The sequence below is a fragment of the Zerene cesonia genome, chromosome 3 (assembly GCF_012273895.1).
Source record: "Zerene cesonia ecotype Mississippi chromosome 3, Zerene_cesonia_1.1, whole genome shotgun sequence".
NCBI lineage: Eukaryota > Metazoa > Arthropoda > Insecta > Lepidoptera > Pieridae > Zerene > Zerene cesonia.
Genome location: NC_052104.1, coordinates 9327346 through 9345037, shown reverse-complemented (window position 1 = coordinate 9345037; position 17692 = coordinate 9327346). Strand labels below are relative to the sequence as shown.

Below are 17692 nucleotides of genomic sequence, written 5' to 3'. Positions count from 1 at the left end.
CTTCGGTTAATATTTTGTTAGTTTGTAACTGTTTATTTTCACTATGTATGTTAAGATTATCTGAATAAAAGGCTATATATTATTATTATTATTTAAGCTAACATTGTCATTTATTTTTAAATTAAGGCCAATTAAAGATTTAATTGTAAATTCTCTGGGATGAATAATGTGCATAATAGGTGTCTTGTTCTTATTAAATACAAATTATACTAATTTCTCATTTTTCTATCCACTTAAATAAATTCAAAAGTTTTTGTTACGACGTCACTAAAACAAAGATCCGCTTCCGATTGTTGGTTTGAATCGTAAAACAGACAGGGGCTCTACCCTCAAGGGCCTCGAAACCCTGAATGCTATTTCAATATGTACCTTTTGACAGCCTCTACGGACTCTCATCAATCAATTTGTCAATGGAAGAGCGAAATCTACCGTTTCGTTACGATTACAACGCCTACTCTACTTATGCACCCAAAAGCTCCTTGTATACTATACATTGCGTGCACATTAAGATGACGAGGTGCTAAAGGGCTATTGATGCGCAGTAATGTATAGCATCCCTTCCGACGGTATCGAAGTGTATTGTAAAGGGTGTGTGGGTGATAGAGCATGCGCGGTCGACCGGAGTAGAGACCAATGACGTCAAAGGATCGATCGCAAAGCTCGGCGCAGGTTGGAGCTGTCACAGCAGGCCCATGAAGGAGCACGGGACGGTTATGTAACGGCACGAAACCCTTTGGATGCCTGTAGACGAGGTTACGCGCGCTCATGTGCGGGCTCAGCTTTAGAACAAGGAATAGCCCATCTCAAAAGACCTCCCTCCGATGGGGCGATAGCTGCCCCCGCGTCTAACCGCACAGAGGCCGCGAGTGACATAATAGTGTAAATTAGATTTAAAAATGTACCGTTAACTTGAATGTTATACGTAAAAGACGTTTGCAGTGAGTGAGGGAGGCGCTTTTGCTGGCTTTTTGTATATAAGTAAGTGTTTTATTCATTATTTCTGTCTTATATGTAAGGTTAAAGGTCAAGAGTTAAGAGATCTACAGTAGAGTCTGTAGGCATATAGTCCAGTAATATGAGGGACCAAATTGATATGTTTTAGTGCAGAATCACGTCTGCGAACCGTAAGTTTGCTTTGAATACACCAATTCAAGAAATAAAAACATAGTTGCTAGATATACATTGTTTGGTAAGTTCATGTGATAACTCATGCGGCCCGTGTCACGTTCGCTAAAAGCTCATATTGCTTATATTCACTGCGATTATGCATTAACTGCTAATTTAAGTATTTAAATAATCGAAGCTATCTCGAAGCATGATATTCATTGAATATCCGCTGACAGCTAGTAATTATTGTTATGTAAATAAGTAACGTTGTTCAAAACCGTAATTATGAGGGATGAATGAAATTAGAGAAGTGATCATTCAATATTGAATCGCAGCAGTGACGTACTAATGTGATAAAGTACTTTTTGGATATAAATTTTTCAAATGTGGTAAGTGTTGCTAGTTTCGAAAATTCTTTAAAATCTTTCATTTATTCTTTTCTCTTAGAGAAAAATATTTGCATAACATTTGGTTTTATAAGTAAATTTGAATAGTAGGTTAGAATACAGAATGATAGGAGTAATTTTAAATACATATTGGCTAGTTTAAATTATAACTTAAACAAGAATTCACGCAAGATTCTCATATAAAAGGAATGAGAAGATCCTCATATAATTAATATGTCTTTGTCAGATAAGGCGGGGCAAATAATCCAAGATGATAAACATAGCTGGTGTGATCTCGATCATCATATTCTACGTGCTGATTCTGGCCGTGGGGATATGGGCGGGCCGCAAGAAGCCGCCCGGGGACCAGTCGGAGGAGGAGGTGATGCTGGCGGGCCGGTCCATCGGCCTTTTCGTGGGAATCTTTACTATGACAGGTAAAAATGGACTGCATGTGTAGTTGGTGTGGTGGTTTTTGGATCACATACGTATAGAGTCTTCATAACTAATAGGTATAGTATGTAGGAGTTAGTTAGAATTGATTTTTAAGTTGGTTCTCTGGTTTAAGTCGCTATAAAATATAAGAAGCCCAGTTTAGAAAAGCGTTTTCATTGTTTATCGTTAAAATTTTGTTTTCTTTAAATACGCATTTGCCTTGGATCAAACACAAGGAATATTGTATTTATTATGGAAAAGTAAATTTCATTATTTTTCCTGTTAAAATCCCAACCCTGTTTGGGGTTTACAACCGCAAGCAATTTTGCGGTCGGTCATTCATGTCGGAATGTTTTATTCAAATACGGACGGACAAAGCTTTTGTATTACATATTTGTATAATATTTCTTAATAATAATATATAAACTTGTAATATCTCTTGTTTGTTAACTGCGAGTAAAATAACATATGATGATGATGTCTGATCACACTGGTTATGTTATAGATTGATAAAGTTAAATTAATAAATATATCACAATTTTAAACCCATATAAACTGTTATTTCTTAATTTAAAAAGTTAGTCATGTATAGACACAAAATCCGCAAAACTAAGAAAAACGTTCCATTAACACACATCCTTTGAATTCTTTCATCTTATATTTAAATTCACCATTTTGACTCCATTAATCAATTGCCAAGGTTCTGTCCCATTTCTGAAGTGAAATAATAAAAAAATGAAGCGGCTGACCTAGCACAAAGGAAATTGACTAGCGAAACTGTTATTAAATACATTTCATTATGCTTCATATAATTTTCATTTTGTATACATTGTAAATTATCTCATGATTAAGAGAGGCCTACTTAAATCCAACAGTAGAAGAGAATTAATGAAGAGTAGTATATACTATGCCAGTTAGTCAGATCGTTGAGCACAGTTCGAATATTCGTTGGAACAGTTGGAGTACAACATGTCTTTGTTGCAGCCACGTGGGTGGGCGGCGGTTACATCAACGGTACGGCTGAGGCGATATACACCTCGGGCCTGGTGTGGTGTCAGGCACCGTTTGGATATTCTCTATCACTGGTGTTCGGTAAAGATCTTTTTGTTCTTAGTATATAATCTGTTAAAAGTAAAAGTAAAAGTATATAAAAGTTAAAGTTTATAGTACATAGTGTATGATGTTGATATATAACAACAAATTTAATTTGCAGAAGTTGTAATACTACAACTTCTACAACAATATTATAACAAAAAATAGTAGTATTTTGTTCTTTTCAATTGGTCCAAATAACTGAACTTATTTGTACAATTGTAAAGAACAAAATACTTAACGTTTATTCACAAAAATATGACGAAATCGGCTGTGTTACAAGAAATAACAAGAAGGAATTGTTACCCGCAAAGGAAAAAAGGAAGAAAATTAAACATTAATCGTAATTCATTGCTTCTCATTTAATCTCGTTAGTCATTCGTTTGGAATTCTGAATTTATGTTGATTAGTTAAAGATTAAAGAAAAGATTGTGTTTAGAAATATATATATATATATATATATATATATATATATACATATATATATATATATATATATATATATATATATATATATATATATATATATATATATATATATATATATATATATATATATATATATATATATATATATATATATATATATATATACAAATATCTGAATTTTGTGTATACTCATATTAAACAGATTTTTGTATTGTAAGAGTCTTTGTACATATTGAAAGCGTTGCCATGAAAAGCCTCAAACGAAGAACTACAAATATAACTCGCTCATCGTTTGCCCTTTATCTTGAAGGTGACAAAGTAAGGTTCAAATTTGTGTCTAGAAATACATTTTTATAAGTAGTTTGGTCACGTGGCAATAGTTGAGAGCTCTCGACACGTTCTGGGTTAACGAGGCGGGACGAGGGCCTCTTGCGAAATTATTAATTTCGCTGTTACCTTATATTCGTCACTAATTCTTTAATTATTTTTACATTGTCAAGATCTTTCCCCTGTGTACGCTCGTAGCGTGTTTAATTAGTTTGAAAATACGGGAAATATTAATAATAAGTTGAGCAAAAGTGACTATGGGTATATGAGTTTAATTAATAAAATACGTGATAAAGTTTGATAATATTATAACAATTTGAAGTGATTATTTTTTATACAATGTATTATTTTAATGCTATAATTGAAAGGTACTATTTTCTACAGCTGACACGAACTGTAATTTAGATTCAAGATAAGGTTTAAGTTTATAGCCTAAGGTTTCCGTAGTGTCTTTGTAGTAGGCATATAAAATTGGTTATCTGCCCTAATAGGCACTCAGTACCACCCATAATATGCTACCTAAATTATAAATTATGAGGGTTTGTAAGGTTACTGAATAGACTGAATAGTATGTTGAAAATTTGACATGTTGCATAATCGGTGAACATGTATGCATGTTAACGTTTTTCTTGTTTTTGTATATGTATTTACACCTATTTATATATTTTATTCTTTAAATAAAGTCACAAAATTCATCCTCAAATTGTCACTTCCATGCTATTCAAAGTCATAACTCAGGTTCTGTTCCCAGGTGGTATATTCTTCGCGAACCCGATGCGCAAGCAGGGCTACGTGACGATGCTGGACCCCCTCCAGGACTCGTTCGGGAGCCGCATGGGGGGGCTGCTGTTCCTGCCGGCTCTCTGTGGTGAAGTGTTCTGGGCGGCGGGGATATTGGCTGCTCTTGGTGAGTAAACTAAAAAGTGATTTTTTTTGTTCTCAATAAAACATAAATGTTTACAGACTACAGATATTTTACTCACCAGTGCTCTGTGTTGAGAAATATAATAAAATAATCTAGAATTATAAGCCTCTTATATAAAAGCTACAATTTACCTTGGAAGGTTTTAGCATTTATGGTATGTATGAACTAATGCCTAATTAACAAATAGTTTTAGAAGTGAAAAAGAAAAAACGTAAACAGAAATGTCAAAAGTGATTTATAAATTACCATATATTTTTACTCCAGAAACGAATAAATATATTTTGATATATAAAGAGTAGGTATTTATTACTTTTTTCATACAAACTGCAGCTGTTTTAGGCGATAAAATAGTAATTGAATTGCTCATAAACTAACACGTGAATATTAGATAAATATTGTAATACATAATTCACAGAAAATCTATCAGTACGAGTTGCTATATGACTTATCTCTTCGGGGCGTTACAATATTCATAATAAAAGCATTAACTTAGAAAAAGCTGGGCGCTTTGAGAGCGGCATGAAATATTCACAGGAATTAGTCTGCTTCTATTAATAGCCTGATATAAACGGAAAATGGTAGTGGTAAATGTTAAAAGTGTGTTATGAAGATACAAAAATGCTTATATAAAAAGTCTAATTGAATAAATAAATGTTTGAGATTCAGATTTAGTTATAATCGTATTTAATATATGTCTGCTACGTCGTAGCAGAATTTTTATTCTTACCTTCGTTATGGCTTCAAAATAATACCTAGTCATTAATTTGTGGTTATTTTATTCATGAATAAATTCCCTATTAAGGACGCAATTTTTCAGCTGCTCATAATATTATTTTCCTTCAAAACATACATAAATTGAGTTAAAATAGCGCATTATATAACAATCGTAGTTTTATGTAAAAGTGTTTTCAAACTTTCCTAATTTATAATAAACTGTTATAATCATTTCATACTGAAGCTACCGAAATAGACCAATCGAGCTATAGTTAAATCGATAAGGTTTTCTTCAATTTAAAGATATTAAACAAGTTGATTGCTCTTAATTACTTATGTAATACTAGCTGCGCCCCGCGGTTTCACCCGCGTAAGTCTGTATCCCATAAGAATATAGGGATAAAAAGTTGCCTATATGTTATTCCAATTGTCCAGCTGTTTACATACCAAACTTCATTGCAATCGGTTCAGTAGTTTTTGCGTGAAAGAGCAACAAACACACACACATCCTTACAAACTTTCGCATTTATAATATTAGTAGGATGTCCGCGAATACAAATCGCTGTTCGTAGTGAATATCCCAGTGAAACAGTTGTACTTCCCTCAAATGTCAAGGACGCTTCGACAGAAGTTCTTGGAAATCCTTTCTAACAGAGCCAGAGCATTGAATTGCATTTGGAATTATTTATAAAGCAAAATGGGCGATCTCAAACGGGAACTCTGCTTGAAATACATAACTATATTTGGAAGTACCCAATTATCTATACTAATATTATAAGGCTGAAGTGTTTGTTTGTTTGAACGCACTAATCTCACGAAGTACTGGTCCGATGTAAGAAATTATTTCAATGTTAGATAGTCCATTTATTGAGAAAGGCTATAGGCTATATATGTACCACGGGCGAAGCCGGGGCGGACCGCAAGTGCTTATATATACTTAAGCCCTGAACAGAACGCATATATCATAAAACAAACGCTCGCACATTTAAATTCATTCGAGTAATTTTTGAGATCTAAAGATTTTTGCATTAAAGTAATTTAAGATTTCAGAACTCATTATCTGCACCAATATTTATAAAAAGGTAACGTTTGTACATTTGTTTGTTTGTAACGATTTCACGTAAGAACCACTGGACCGATTTTAAAAATTCTTTCACTATTAGAAAACTGATTACCACGGGGGACAGCTAGCAATTTATAATTTCTTACATACAGAAACACAAACGGGTGAAGCTGGGGCGAACAACTCGTACTCATCAATTCATATTTCGTACTCCATTTTTAACACGATTTTCCTAACTTCATGTTTGTATGTTACCGACTCTTTTTGGACTCAATTTGACCCAATTGACCCGATGAACGGGCCGATTTAATTTGACTTTATACTTGAACACTTCTTAAGAAATGGTGACAACACAATAATTTTATGAGTTTATTGTTATCCTGATTCCGATCGCCAAAATTTAATAATCACCTTACATATTTATTGTACAAGAGCAAGTGAGGCAGGTTCCATTATTTAAGTGTGTTTTTTTCTATATGTGAGACTGAGATTCACATTTGTTTTGAAAAATGAATCAGGACTTCAAAAAGATACATTTAATATGGGAGAAGACGGGGGTGACCTAGCTTATTATATAATCTAAGTATAACTTGATCGTGTGGTTTGACGCAGTCTGTGATGTGAGCAGTGGTTGGAAAATATTGATTTTATGTTTGAAAGCATCTCTTTTTGTGATCACTCGAGTAAGCTTGCGGGCTCACAACTCCGGTTAGTTTTCATTTCAATAGATTTCTAATGAGATGCTTTACCTCAAATGCGTGTTTGAAGAACGTGTACTATTTGTATAGTCGCGGGTAATTGATAATGAGTTATGATGTTTTTATAACTAGAGTGAGCAATATGGATAACTAGATTTTGCCAAAGTTTTGTGTTTTCCAATTATATTTAAACTATACTTCAATATACATAAAAATAATAAAAAATTGGTCCAACCGATAATAAGCAGACTTAAATCGATAAACTTTCTAAAATATTCACGATAGTTATACCACAGATAATATAATAATATATATCTAAAATACACAGAGAAATACGATATTCATTGTTAAACATAAATTCGATTTACTTCAAGTTCATTTAGTTCAGAATCATTGTTTGATTATGATAATTTTTGTGATTCTTTAAAATTCTCTTCGATTCCTTTTGGCATGAATCCGTTTATTTTGCCAATCCTACCAACGAATAAATATTGGATGATATTATAATATTACTTATTACAACTCAAGGGCACTCTCATTTACTCAAACGAAATTGCGCTTCATAAAATATATAACGTTAACGATATATTTCGTTTATCTTTGTTTTATTACTTTTATCTATTTTAGCATTACATGTACAATAATCTATTCACTCGAATCTCATAAAATGCTTATCAGTGTTACCGACTGAGTCAAATTTTCAAAGAGACCATACTTCTAGGTGCAACCTTGGTCGTCATCATCGACATGGACCACAGGACATCAGTCATCTTCAGTGCATGTGTAGCCGTGTTCTACACTCTCTTTGGAGGGCTGTACTCCGTGGCTTACACTGACGTTATCCAGCTGTTTTGCATCTTTATTGGGCTGTGGATGTGTATACCCTTCGCGTGGGCAAACCCACACGTGAAGCCTCTAAGTTCCATGGAGGTGGACTGGATTGGCAGGATCGATCCGGATTATTACTGGTTCTACGTGGATTACGGCTTGCTGTTGATCTTTGGAGGCATTCCTTGGCAGGTAAACGTCGTAGTTACTTAAATAATATAATTCGAATTATCCAGTAATAATTACTAACAGAATCTTAAATATTAACATCACGTAATACTAATAACATAATTCATTTCTCAATAAATATGACGTTGTCGGTTTGAAATGTAGAAATCTAGCCTAATTTTTGAAGCAACAGTAGACCACGTCTCATGATAAGATATCCGAGAATATCCTTTGTACATACTTAATCTTAAACCCAGGTGTACTTCCAACGCGTGCTGAGCAGCAAGACGGCGGGGCGCGCCCAGGTGCTCTCGTACGTGGCGGCCATCGGCTGCATCATCATGGCCATCCCGCCTGTGCTCATTGGAGCTATTGCTAAGGGAACTGGTATGTAGTGTATCCACTTATGTAATGTTTGCTTGAATCCTGAAAGATTTTTTCACCCTATGAGCCATATCAATATTGAATTATAAAATAACTGAATGATCTTTTCATATTTAGCATGGAATGAGACGGATTTCCAAGGTGACCTGACGCCAGAGGGCGATCTCACCTCGGATCAAACATCTATGATCTTACCATTGGTGCTGCAGCACTTGACCCCGAGTTTCGTGTCCTTTTTCGGGCTGGGCGCAATTTCAGCAGCTGTGATGTCGTCAGCCGATTCTAGCGTACTCAGTGCTTCGTCTATGTTTGCCAGGTTTGGAAAAATTCGATTATAACTGAATTAAAAGATTCAAATATGTAATTTTGTGCTCAAAATATTTTGAAATGCCAATCATCTCACTAGATTGTAAATAATATTTGGGTTAAAAATTTTAATGGCTAATAGTTCCTAGTATTTAAGGAAATACCTCACTGAATGATAAAACTCTTTATATTGCCACAGGAACGTATATAAGTTGATCTTCAGGCAGAACGCCTCAGAGATGGAAATCATTTGGGTGATGCGTGTCTCCATCCTGGTGGTGGGCGTGCTGTCCACCATCATGGCGCTCACCATACCTTCCATCTACGGGCTATGGTGAGTTCAATGCATTTTAATTGTTTGCTACACTGAGCCTAGGAGCTCCTAAAATGATTAAGTAGAAGTGGATGCATCTATGTTTACCAAAGTTAAGGTATATTTATTGTAGCATTAAAATTGATTTTGTGTAAGATTTTATCCAGGTCGTTTATTTTTCGATATTACTTTTACGCTGAAACATATTTCAAAACAGTTCGATGTAATATTTTGTCGTGATATTGTTGCTGGTTATGGTTGGTAAGATTGATCAATCAGAATTAAATCAGCGGATGTTCATGCGAAAATTGCACGGCGCTATCACGTGAGACAATCTCCAAATAATTGTAGCACGTTCATCACAGTAGGTGGCTGCACAGAGTGGGTATGTGGTCACAAAATGGGTTTATGGTCGATTGTGATCGTGACACCTCCATTAGATGTTGTAACTCGTAACGGAGACGTGCCGGCCGCGCGAGTGGATACCTTCACATTTGCGGCCAGTAACAACCCTTTATGATTCTCGCACGTTTGATAGATTATGAATATATAATAAGCTTTAATGATATTCTTGTGGTACATTTATTTATCAACTCTATTACAACTTGACCCGTTGTATTAAGGACGGCATTTAAGTAAAAGCAGGGCGTATTTAGAGTCGGTAAAATTTATAAGCCAAAAATAACGTTCAAAGTTACCATATATACTATGGCTTATATTTTTTAGCAACGGTATTCAGCATTCAGAAAATGTCTGTTTTTACGTTATAAATTATAGTATTTTAATATGATAAAGCTTTAATTATTTGAAACGTAATGAAGCGTATGTCGTGTGCGATATAATTATAACTGTTGAACGATAACTAATTGAATCACTTGCGGCTGTCAAGTGTACAAATAGTTCATTAGTGACACGCTATTGTAATAACTTTGTGGTTTTTTAATTCAACTAACCACAATTTGAGTTCTACTCTGTGCTTGTTGTATTCATACGTATAATACGTTATTTCAGATCTACTTTTACAATTTATACACACACATTTCAATAGATTTTTATGATAAAAATTTTATTTATTATCGAATGTCCCTGCCAGATCTTATACGCACGTTAATAACTCAGGATTATTAAAATTCCTAGCAAATGTTTAATTCTAACTTTATTAGTGGAAGTTTTTAGCTTTTCTTGAATAATTCTTGAAGTAATTTTGGATTTACAATATTTTTTATGTGTTAAGTTATTGTTAATTTTTTTTACATATATTTTGAATTACATCATTCAATAATATGTCTAATCTCCGATGCATTTTAGGATTAAAACACATGAGATGAATTAGTCCATTATCTTGCGATAATAATAAGCTTGTATTATGTTAAATTACTCTAGGTGTTTTGGGTTCTCAACCCAGCATTAAAATGTTATATAATAATATATGACTTCAACATCATTTTTATTCGTATGTTATATTTATTATGTCTTAGTTTATGTAGAACTCGCGGTTCCGGAGGAGCTAAATTCGGAGTAGTTTAATAGATTTTATAATACATATAAACTCTTCTCTTGAATCACTCTATCTATTAAAAAATCCCATCAAAATCTATTGCGTAGTTTTAAAGATTTAAGCATATGTATAGCATAGGGACATAGGGACATAGAAAGTGACTTTATTTTATACTATGTAGCGAAAAGGCCAAAAGGTTTGTAAGCACGAGTTGAGTAATGAATATCAGCAACTATCCCGAGTCTCTAAAGAAGTATATTACCAATACGTTGTCGTATAACTTAGAGCTTATATGTCATTAATAATTGATTGGCAACCCTGGATGTGTCACGATAGTCATCCAATTACTGAAATTGCGTCATCAACTGAATGCGTCCTCTCGCATCGCAGCGACGTGTCACCTGGCAATCCGAATATAGCAGATTACGGTCTAGATAATACATGATGACCTAAATTCTAGGGATCGCAGTATTATTGCCGATCTATTTATTTAGACTAGATATTGAATGGCATATTTCACCGGAGCAAAAAGTAGCTTATGGCGCGTTTTACCTTCCTACTCCCTATCTCCTGAGATCATAAAATCGCTTCGTTGCGACTTGAAAGGAAGACAAATAAGATATCAAATACACTCTCGCATTTATAATATTAGTAACCAATTTCTTATTGTTCTTAAAGTATAGGCTCTTATTGTCGGAGGCCAAGACTCACTTTGGGTCACTGCGCCACTATAGTAAGTAAGTCTTAAAGTATTAAATTACCTTTATTAATTTGTAAAGTTCGCTACGTATGTTGCAAGTATAAGATAAGGTGGTTTATCCCCCACAATATCACTTAATAATAATTACTGTGTAAATAATTATTTTTTGACAAACTTTGAACCTACTTCGAACCACTCAAAGGCGATAAATAAATGAATATAATTACTATATGCACTATCTATTTAATGTTTCGATTCCCCTGAGTTTCCATTCTCAGATCCCTACTTGATGACAATGGAGCCACCTTCGGGTATACCTCCATATCTTTCAAATTAGATAAAAATTTCTTAATTTGGTTCACAATTAACGAAAATATAGTCAAAAATACACACTGTTGAACACAGACGAACATAGAACCTCCCCCTATTCGGTTTTCGAAGTCAGTTAAATATTAAAGAGTAATTTCCGAGTGTGACGCGCACTGCGCACTGATTGAAATCTAATCTCGTGAATAATATTATTGCAATATGTATTCGGAGCTACATGTGGATGATTACAGCTCGATGTAGACCTGCTGTTAAGGGAAACACGATTATAGTATTTTCCTTGTTCACGATAGAACAGGTAAATCGACTTTTGGATTGATGGAGAGGCCATTTTTATAAGTCAAGCTGGCACAAAAGTATTGTGGATTTGATTCGATAAATAAAAGGAAATTAAATGGAACGACTTTTTAAGAAATAAACAAAACATAGTTTTGAATGGAATTATGGACTATTAAGGGTGATTAAAATTTTAAATATAAAGCTTAACAAGAACGTAATGTTTTGGGTGTTATACGTTAAAAATAAATAATGAGGTAAAATAAACTGAAAATAAATCGTTCATAAGTTTTATGAACGATTATTATATATTATATTATATTAATTAACAGGAACTCAACTAATAATTTCATATGTTCAATATTAGAAAGAATACTTCAGTACATTTGATATTAACGAAACTCCCATGGAGCTGTTGCACAAATTGGATTGCCCAAAGATTTATATGCCACGAGATAATGTCACACTAAACATGCGATGTGCTCTAATTATATTACACGCTTAAATGTCATCCGATACTTACAAATCCGAGGCTGGAAATAGGAATTTAATATGTGCTTTACAATTTAGTAGATGCTTGTCCCGGCTCCGCCTGGATATGAAGATTCCTGCTTTTAAACATAAGGGAGCATTTACTATAAAAATTATCCTAATATTACGTCATAGTTCATACCCTGTCTGTATACCAAATTTCATCAAAATCCGTTCTGCTGTTTCAGCATGATTGACGGACAAACATCCTAAAAAACAAAACTATCACATTTATAATATTCGTTCAATTACTTTACCGTCACCACTGTGATTATAAAAAAGGGTTCATTCTGCCTAAAGTCCGTTTGAGTGTTCAATTTCTACTTAACAAAGTACTTCTTTGGAATAAAGCCCAAACTAATGTTGGCCCGTTAAGCGAGGAATTTTGTCCGAATTACAAAAGAAAGGAAATGGTTCCTTTATCTTATTAAATTAGGTACAAGGGATCATTAAAACATATAATAATTATAATACATAGTATTGAATGCTAAAAGCAGTTTTATGCATTTTATAAATGTAATAATAGAAAGAAATTATTTCAAAAACACGTTTAATGTGTAAAACCGATAACCCAATTAAAGTCCTTTCAGTTTTAGTAATTCACGATTCAATTTTAATAGAATACGTGATCGCTTTGTGAAGTCTACAATATGATAAACTTATTATACAACGTTTAGTTTCACAGAAATAACACAAACCCGCTCGTGAATTAATATTTCATTATACAAACCAACGAGAGAACCGAGAGGATTTAGAATTTCATCATTTAAATTTAATTTAACTGCAGTAGGAAAGCGTTTTAGTGCGACGGGCAAATAATGCTTAGGAGTTTCAGAAACAATACGAAACGAAATATATATTTATTGTACGACTTTGAAACTTCACACAGAATATTTTTTTTCCCCATTTTTTCTTATTTTCTTATCTCCTAAACCTTCTTTGGACTATTATGATTGCATCAAAACCAAAATGATCAAAATCGGCCCAGGAATTCTCGAATTTTAGCGGGACTAACGAAGAGAGAGCAATTGAACATGACAAGTTTAACTAAACATTCATGTAAGTTTGCTGCTTGAGAGGTCACTCAGTTAGTCATTGGTAGACATAAATGTAGTTTACTATTTCATTGATGACTTTTCTATTTATAAACATTTTATGAGGTATGTCGTTTAAAAACCTTAAAAATGTTATGGCGACATAGCAAAACTTAGGAGAATATGCGGTGTATTATAATGATAGATCTGTAGATTCAAACTCAGGAAGAACTGTATTATGAACTTAATATGACACAATGAGACGTCAGACTTGTATTATTATCTAGAAGGCGTTTGATTCATACATTAATCTTACTATATGCACGATATGATACAGACATTTAACTGTGTTGTAACTAATCAATTACTCACAATTATAGCAAAAACTTTAATATCCACGCAAGAAATCTGCTCAGAGATGACACTGGGTGCAACATTTTGACACTTACGAGTAAAAACTAGGGCTGAAGTCTAATAGTGTCTGTAATGATATTAAAGTTTATCAAGTTTTCGTAATCTGTGATTATTTCCATGATGTTTTTAATATATGTGAAGAAGCTACAGCTTTTCGTTACGATTGCGGTAATCCTACTAATATTGGATGTATGAATATTTGTTTAAAGCAGCTTATCGTATCTATATGAAATTCGTTGCAGAGATAGATTAAAGCCTGGATTAGCTACTTTTTACCCGGGTATCTTGAATAAATGGTTATCTTCTGTTAATTTTGCCTGGATACATCTGTATCGCCTGAACTCCTCTTTCTTTGTAGGTCAATGTGTTCAGACCTAGTGTACGTGATCCTGTTCCCCCAACTGCTCATGGTGGTGCACTTCAAGAAATACTGCAACACGTACGGCTCGCTCGCCGCCTACATCGTGGCGCTGTTCGTGCGCCTGTCCGGGGGGGAGAAGCTGTTAGGCCTCCCCCCTCTGATCCACTACCCAGGGTGGGACGCTGAAAACGAAGTGCAGCTGTTCCCCTTCAGGACGCTGGCGATGACGCTGTCGCTTTTCACCCTGGCGTTCATATCTTGGCTGTCCGTGTGAGTATTTTTTTTCAGAAATCCAGGAACGGTAAGATAAGCTGTTAATAATAATCATTTCAGACCTTTGAGAGGCTGCAGCACAAGCTTAGGAAATATTATTTGATTGTATCAGAAATAACCATAAATGGAATAGCCTATATAGTTTTTGCTATAGTAGTAGTAAAGTAACAAAAAAGAAATGTATATATATTTACACTTCTATCGTTTTCTTTGTAGAGCTAACGATTTTTAAAATACTTTGTTAAATTTTCTTGTACAGCGTCTTTGTTTGAGTTTATTAAGGCTTATAAATCTGGGAGGCATTGTTGAAAACTGAAGAAATATTCAAAGAACAAATGTTTAACTTTCTGTCCTCCTTTGAAGGCATGGAAGGCGGCCTTAGTTTATTCTCTTGTTATTGAATTTCTTAAAAGCTTTCAGAGTTCTAGTTAATCTTTGAAAGTCATTCCTGAAATTTGATTTTAATTATGATTATTTGTAGCTTCACTTATTATTTAAAACGACTTTTGTATAAAAAAAACATTAACGATATAATAATAGGATAAAATGAATATTTTGAGGCTATAACCATATTAATTGTTATCACAAAATATATTGTGTTTTGTCTCAAGTATATTTTCTTAACACGAAACGACATTATGAGGTATTACTCTGTCATTGTAATGATATAATTGAAACGACGATCTCATTATTTTAATTATATATCTCATTATTTTAATCTCTTCTTGCCTACATTGAAAATTAAAAATATTATAATGTATTTTAATTAAAGGCATACTAATTTAGCTAAAGTTAGGAAAGAAGCTGGTGCCTGTCCACACAGGCGTGTTCTTTGAACTCAGCCTAGAAGGGGTGCCAATCACAATTACTGCAAATGTCTATAATTAAGAAAATCTTGTAATTTGATAAGAAATAAAATAAATTTATAATTAGATATCATCTCAGCTCTTGATTATCTTATAAAAAGTATTCGAAGAGATATGGATATAGATATTTATTGTGTTTGGTCGCTGTCTAAATATGCGATCTTTCTAGGTTTCTCTTCAACTCTGGCTACTTGAGCCCCGAGTCGGACTACTTCAACTGCGTAGTAAACATCCCTGAAGACATCCGTCGAGTGGACGAGCCCTCCGAGGCTGGCGAGCAAATGTCTGTACTGGGAGGGGTACCGGGTAGGCTGTACGGCGCCGCGTCCACCCTCGTGGGCCCCGACGAGAAGTCCGGACGCATCAACCCCGCGCTGGAGACTGACGACGACGACCTGGACGACCCCAACGACGGCCCCACCCCCCTCTTCGGCAACAGCAGCGCCCCCCCGCCCGTGCAGCCGCTCGGCAAACAGACCGCCTTCTGAGACAACTGAATATACTATGTGAGTGTTTTTGATGGTTTTACGTAGTGACTGCACATGAATTAGAAATGATTTTCTATAAGCTGTTTTTGATAAAGATCTAGAGACTTTGTACACGAGTCGTGTCGTATGCGTGACATAGTACATAGCGTAGATCCAACCTTTGTAGGTTTTAGAGCATCCGGAGAATTCGTATCGGCAAGCTGCTAATTTTAACGGCCAAATTCCTAATAAATATGGGGAGCTGACATACGACGCGACGCGTGTGTGAATGGCCTAAGTATGCTCAATGACGGACATCTTCCGAAGCACACTTGAATGCCAATATATTTTTATCCAAACCGACAGAGCTGTCTTAGCCCAGCAATACTCGTAGCGTAAATTATTCTGAATTTAAGAGAATTTATTTTGTAGTCGGACTAAATGTTAAATGGAGTGATAAAGTAACGCATACATATCATGTTGTGAATCGATGTTAGATTTATATAATTTGTATATTATATTGAACCTTATTTACGTCAATTATAATAAGTGCAAGCACACAGACGTGCATAAACGTGTTATATTAACGAATTTGAAATAATCCGCTGCATACATATCGCTTATAAAATATATCTGCTAATGTTGTATTTAGTTGATAGATTAGAGTTTCATATTTTTACGATACATTTAAACGAGATTATATTTCATAAGTAAATCGCAAAATGCATATCATGAAAGTACTTTATTCTGTAAGCTGAAGTGTTTAGAGTTTTAGTATTTTTACACAGATTAATTATTATATGTCATATATATTGTGATCGACCGCCTCAGTAGCTAAAGCGTGAGCGTAGAACCGAGGGGTCTTGGGTTCGATTCCCGGTGGGGACCCCTAGAAAAATATCTCGGTCTGGCAGGACACAGAAGGCTGATCACCTACTTATCTATAAAGAAAATCGTGATGAAAAGATCAGTGAAACAGATGTATATATCATCTGTCCCATACCCCACCAGGGGACACGGTACTTCACTCTATATATTGTGATGCTATACGAATTATCGCACAGCTGTTTAACGAAACAAGTATTATAGATAGTTAATCGATCTTCATATTTCTAGAAGAATACATTTTTATTGGTGTTAATGAAGAAGTAAAAACAATCTATTTAAAATGTGTGTCTAAACTCTAAAAATGGTATGTCATATTCATTATATTATTTTGTGCCATTAAGTTACAACTAATAAGGAATCTACGAGGTTTAAAGACTTCTGTCTTTTGTAAGAATTCTGTAAGGATCGATGACTATCTATAAAATTAATGATAATATTGAAGCAGTTAGCTTGAAAGTACAAATTAAACATTAATTTATTAATTTAGTTACGAAAGATTGTGTAATTTATCATGCCATAAATTTTTTTGCAAACGAAATTTAAGATTAAAGAATAGAAACGATATTTAAATTTATCATAACAATATCTTCCAATAAACGTAATATTTGACCTATTTGTCTTCGTGGATCAATAACTTCATAGGCTAGAAGGATTTCAGTATTAGAGTAAAAACTACGAAGAAATCTTTGTGTCACGAATGGACAAGCGTAGTTGTAATTTATATCGGTGTTCGGTGTCCCTTCCCTCCTTGTAATAAACATCAATGTTAACTATGAAGCTTTTAATATATTATATGTATTCCAAAAATTGTAAAATCCTATTTATATCGATATTCAATGGTTTTATTGGCTTTTCTAAAGTATATTATATCGTTGATTATAT

At 34.1% G+C, this 17692-nt stretch overlaps 1 protein-coding gene across 1 annotated transcript; it reads left to right on the top strand.

Annotated features, from left to right (window-relative positions):
- Positions 1-647: 647 nt before the first annotated feature.
- LOC119839496 (high-affinity choline transporter 1) lies at positions 648-17668 on the top strand. Its single transcript, XM_038365789.1, has 10 exons — positions 648-978; positions 1741-1930; positions 2913-3020; positions 4528-4683; positions 7898-8196; positions 8430-8559; positions 8674-8872; positions 9062-9196; positions 14314-14586; positions 15625-17668. The coding sequence occupies exons 2-10, from the start codon at positions 1765-1767 to the stop codon at positions 15941-15943; spliced, it is 1785 nt and encodes a 594-aa protein (XP_038221717.1). The 5' UTR covers positions 648-978; positions 1741-1764; the 3' UTR covers positions 15944-17668.
- Positions 17669-17692: the final 24 nt, after the last annotated feature.

Bases quoted from the DNA above. Each gene is read 5' to 3' on its own strand.
- LOC119839496 (XM_038365789.1), top strand. From the start codon at position 1,765: ATGATAAACATAGCTGGTGTGATCTCGATCATCATATTCTACGTGCTG. The intron at 4,684-7,897 runs GTGAGTAAACTA...CCATACTTCTAG, and splicing joins GGGGATATTGGCTGCTCTTG to GTGCAACCTTGGTCGTCATC. The intron at 8,873-9,061 runs GTTTGGAAAAAT...ATATTGCCACAG, and splicing joins GCTTCGTCTATGTTTGCCAG to GAACGTATATAAGTTGATCT.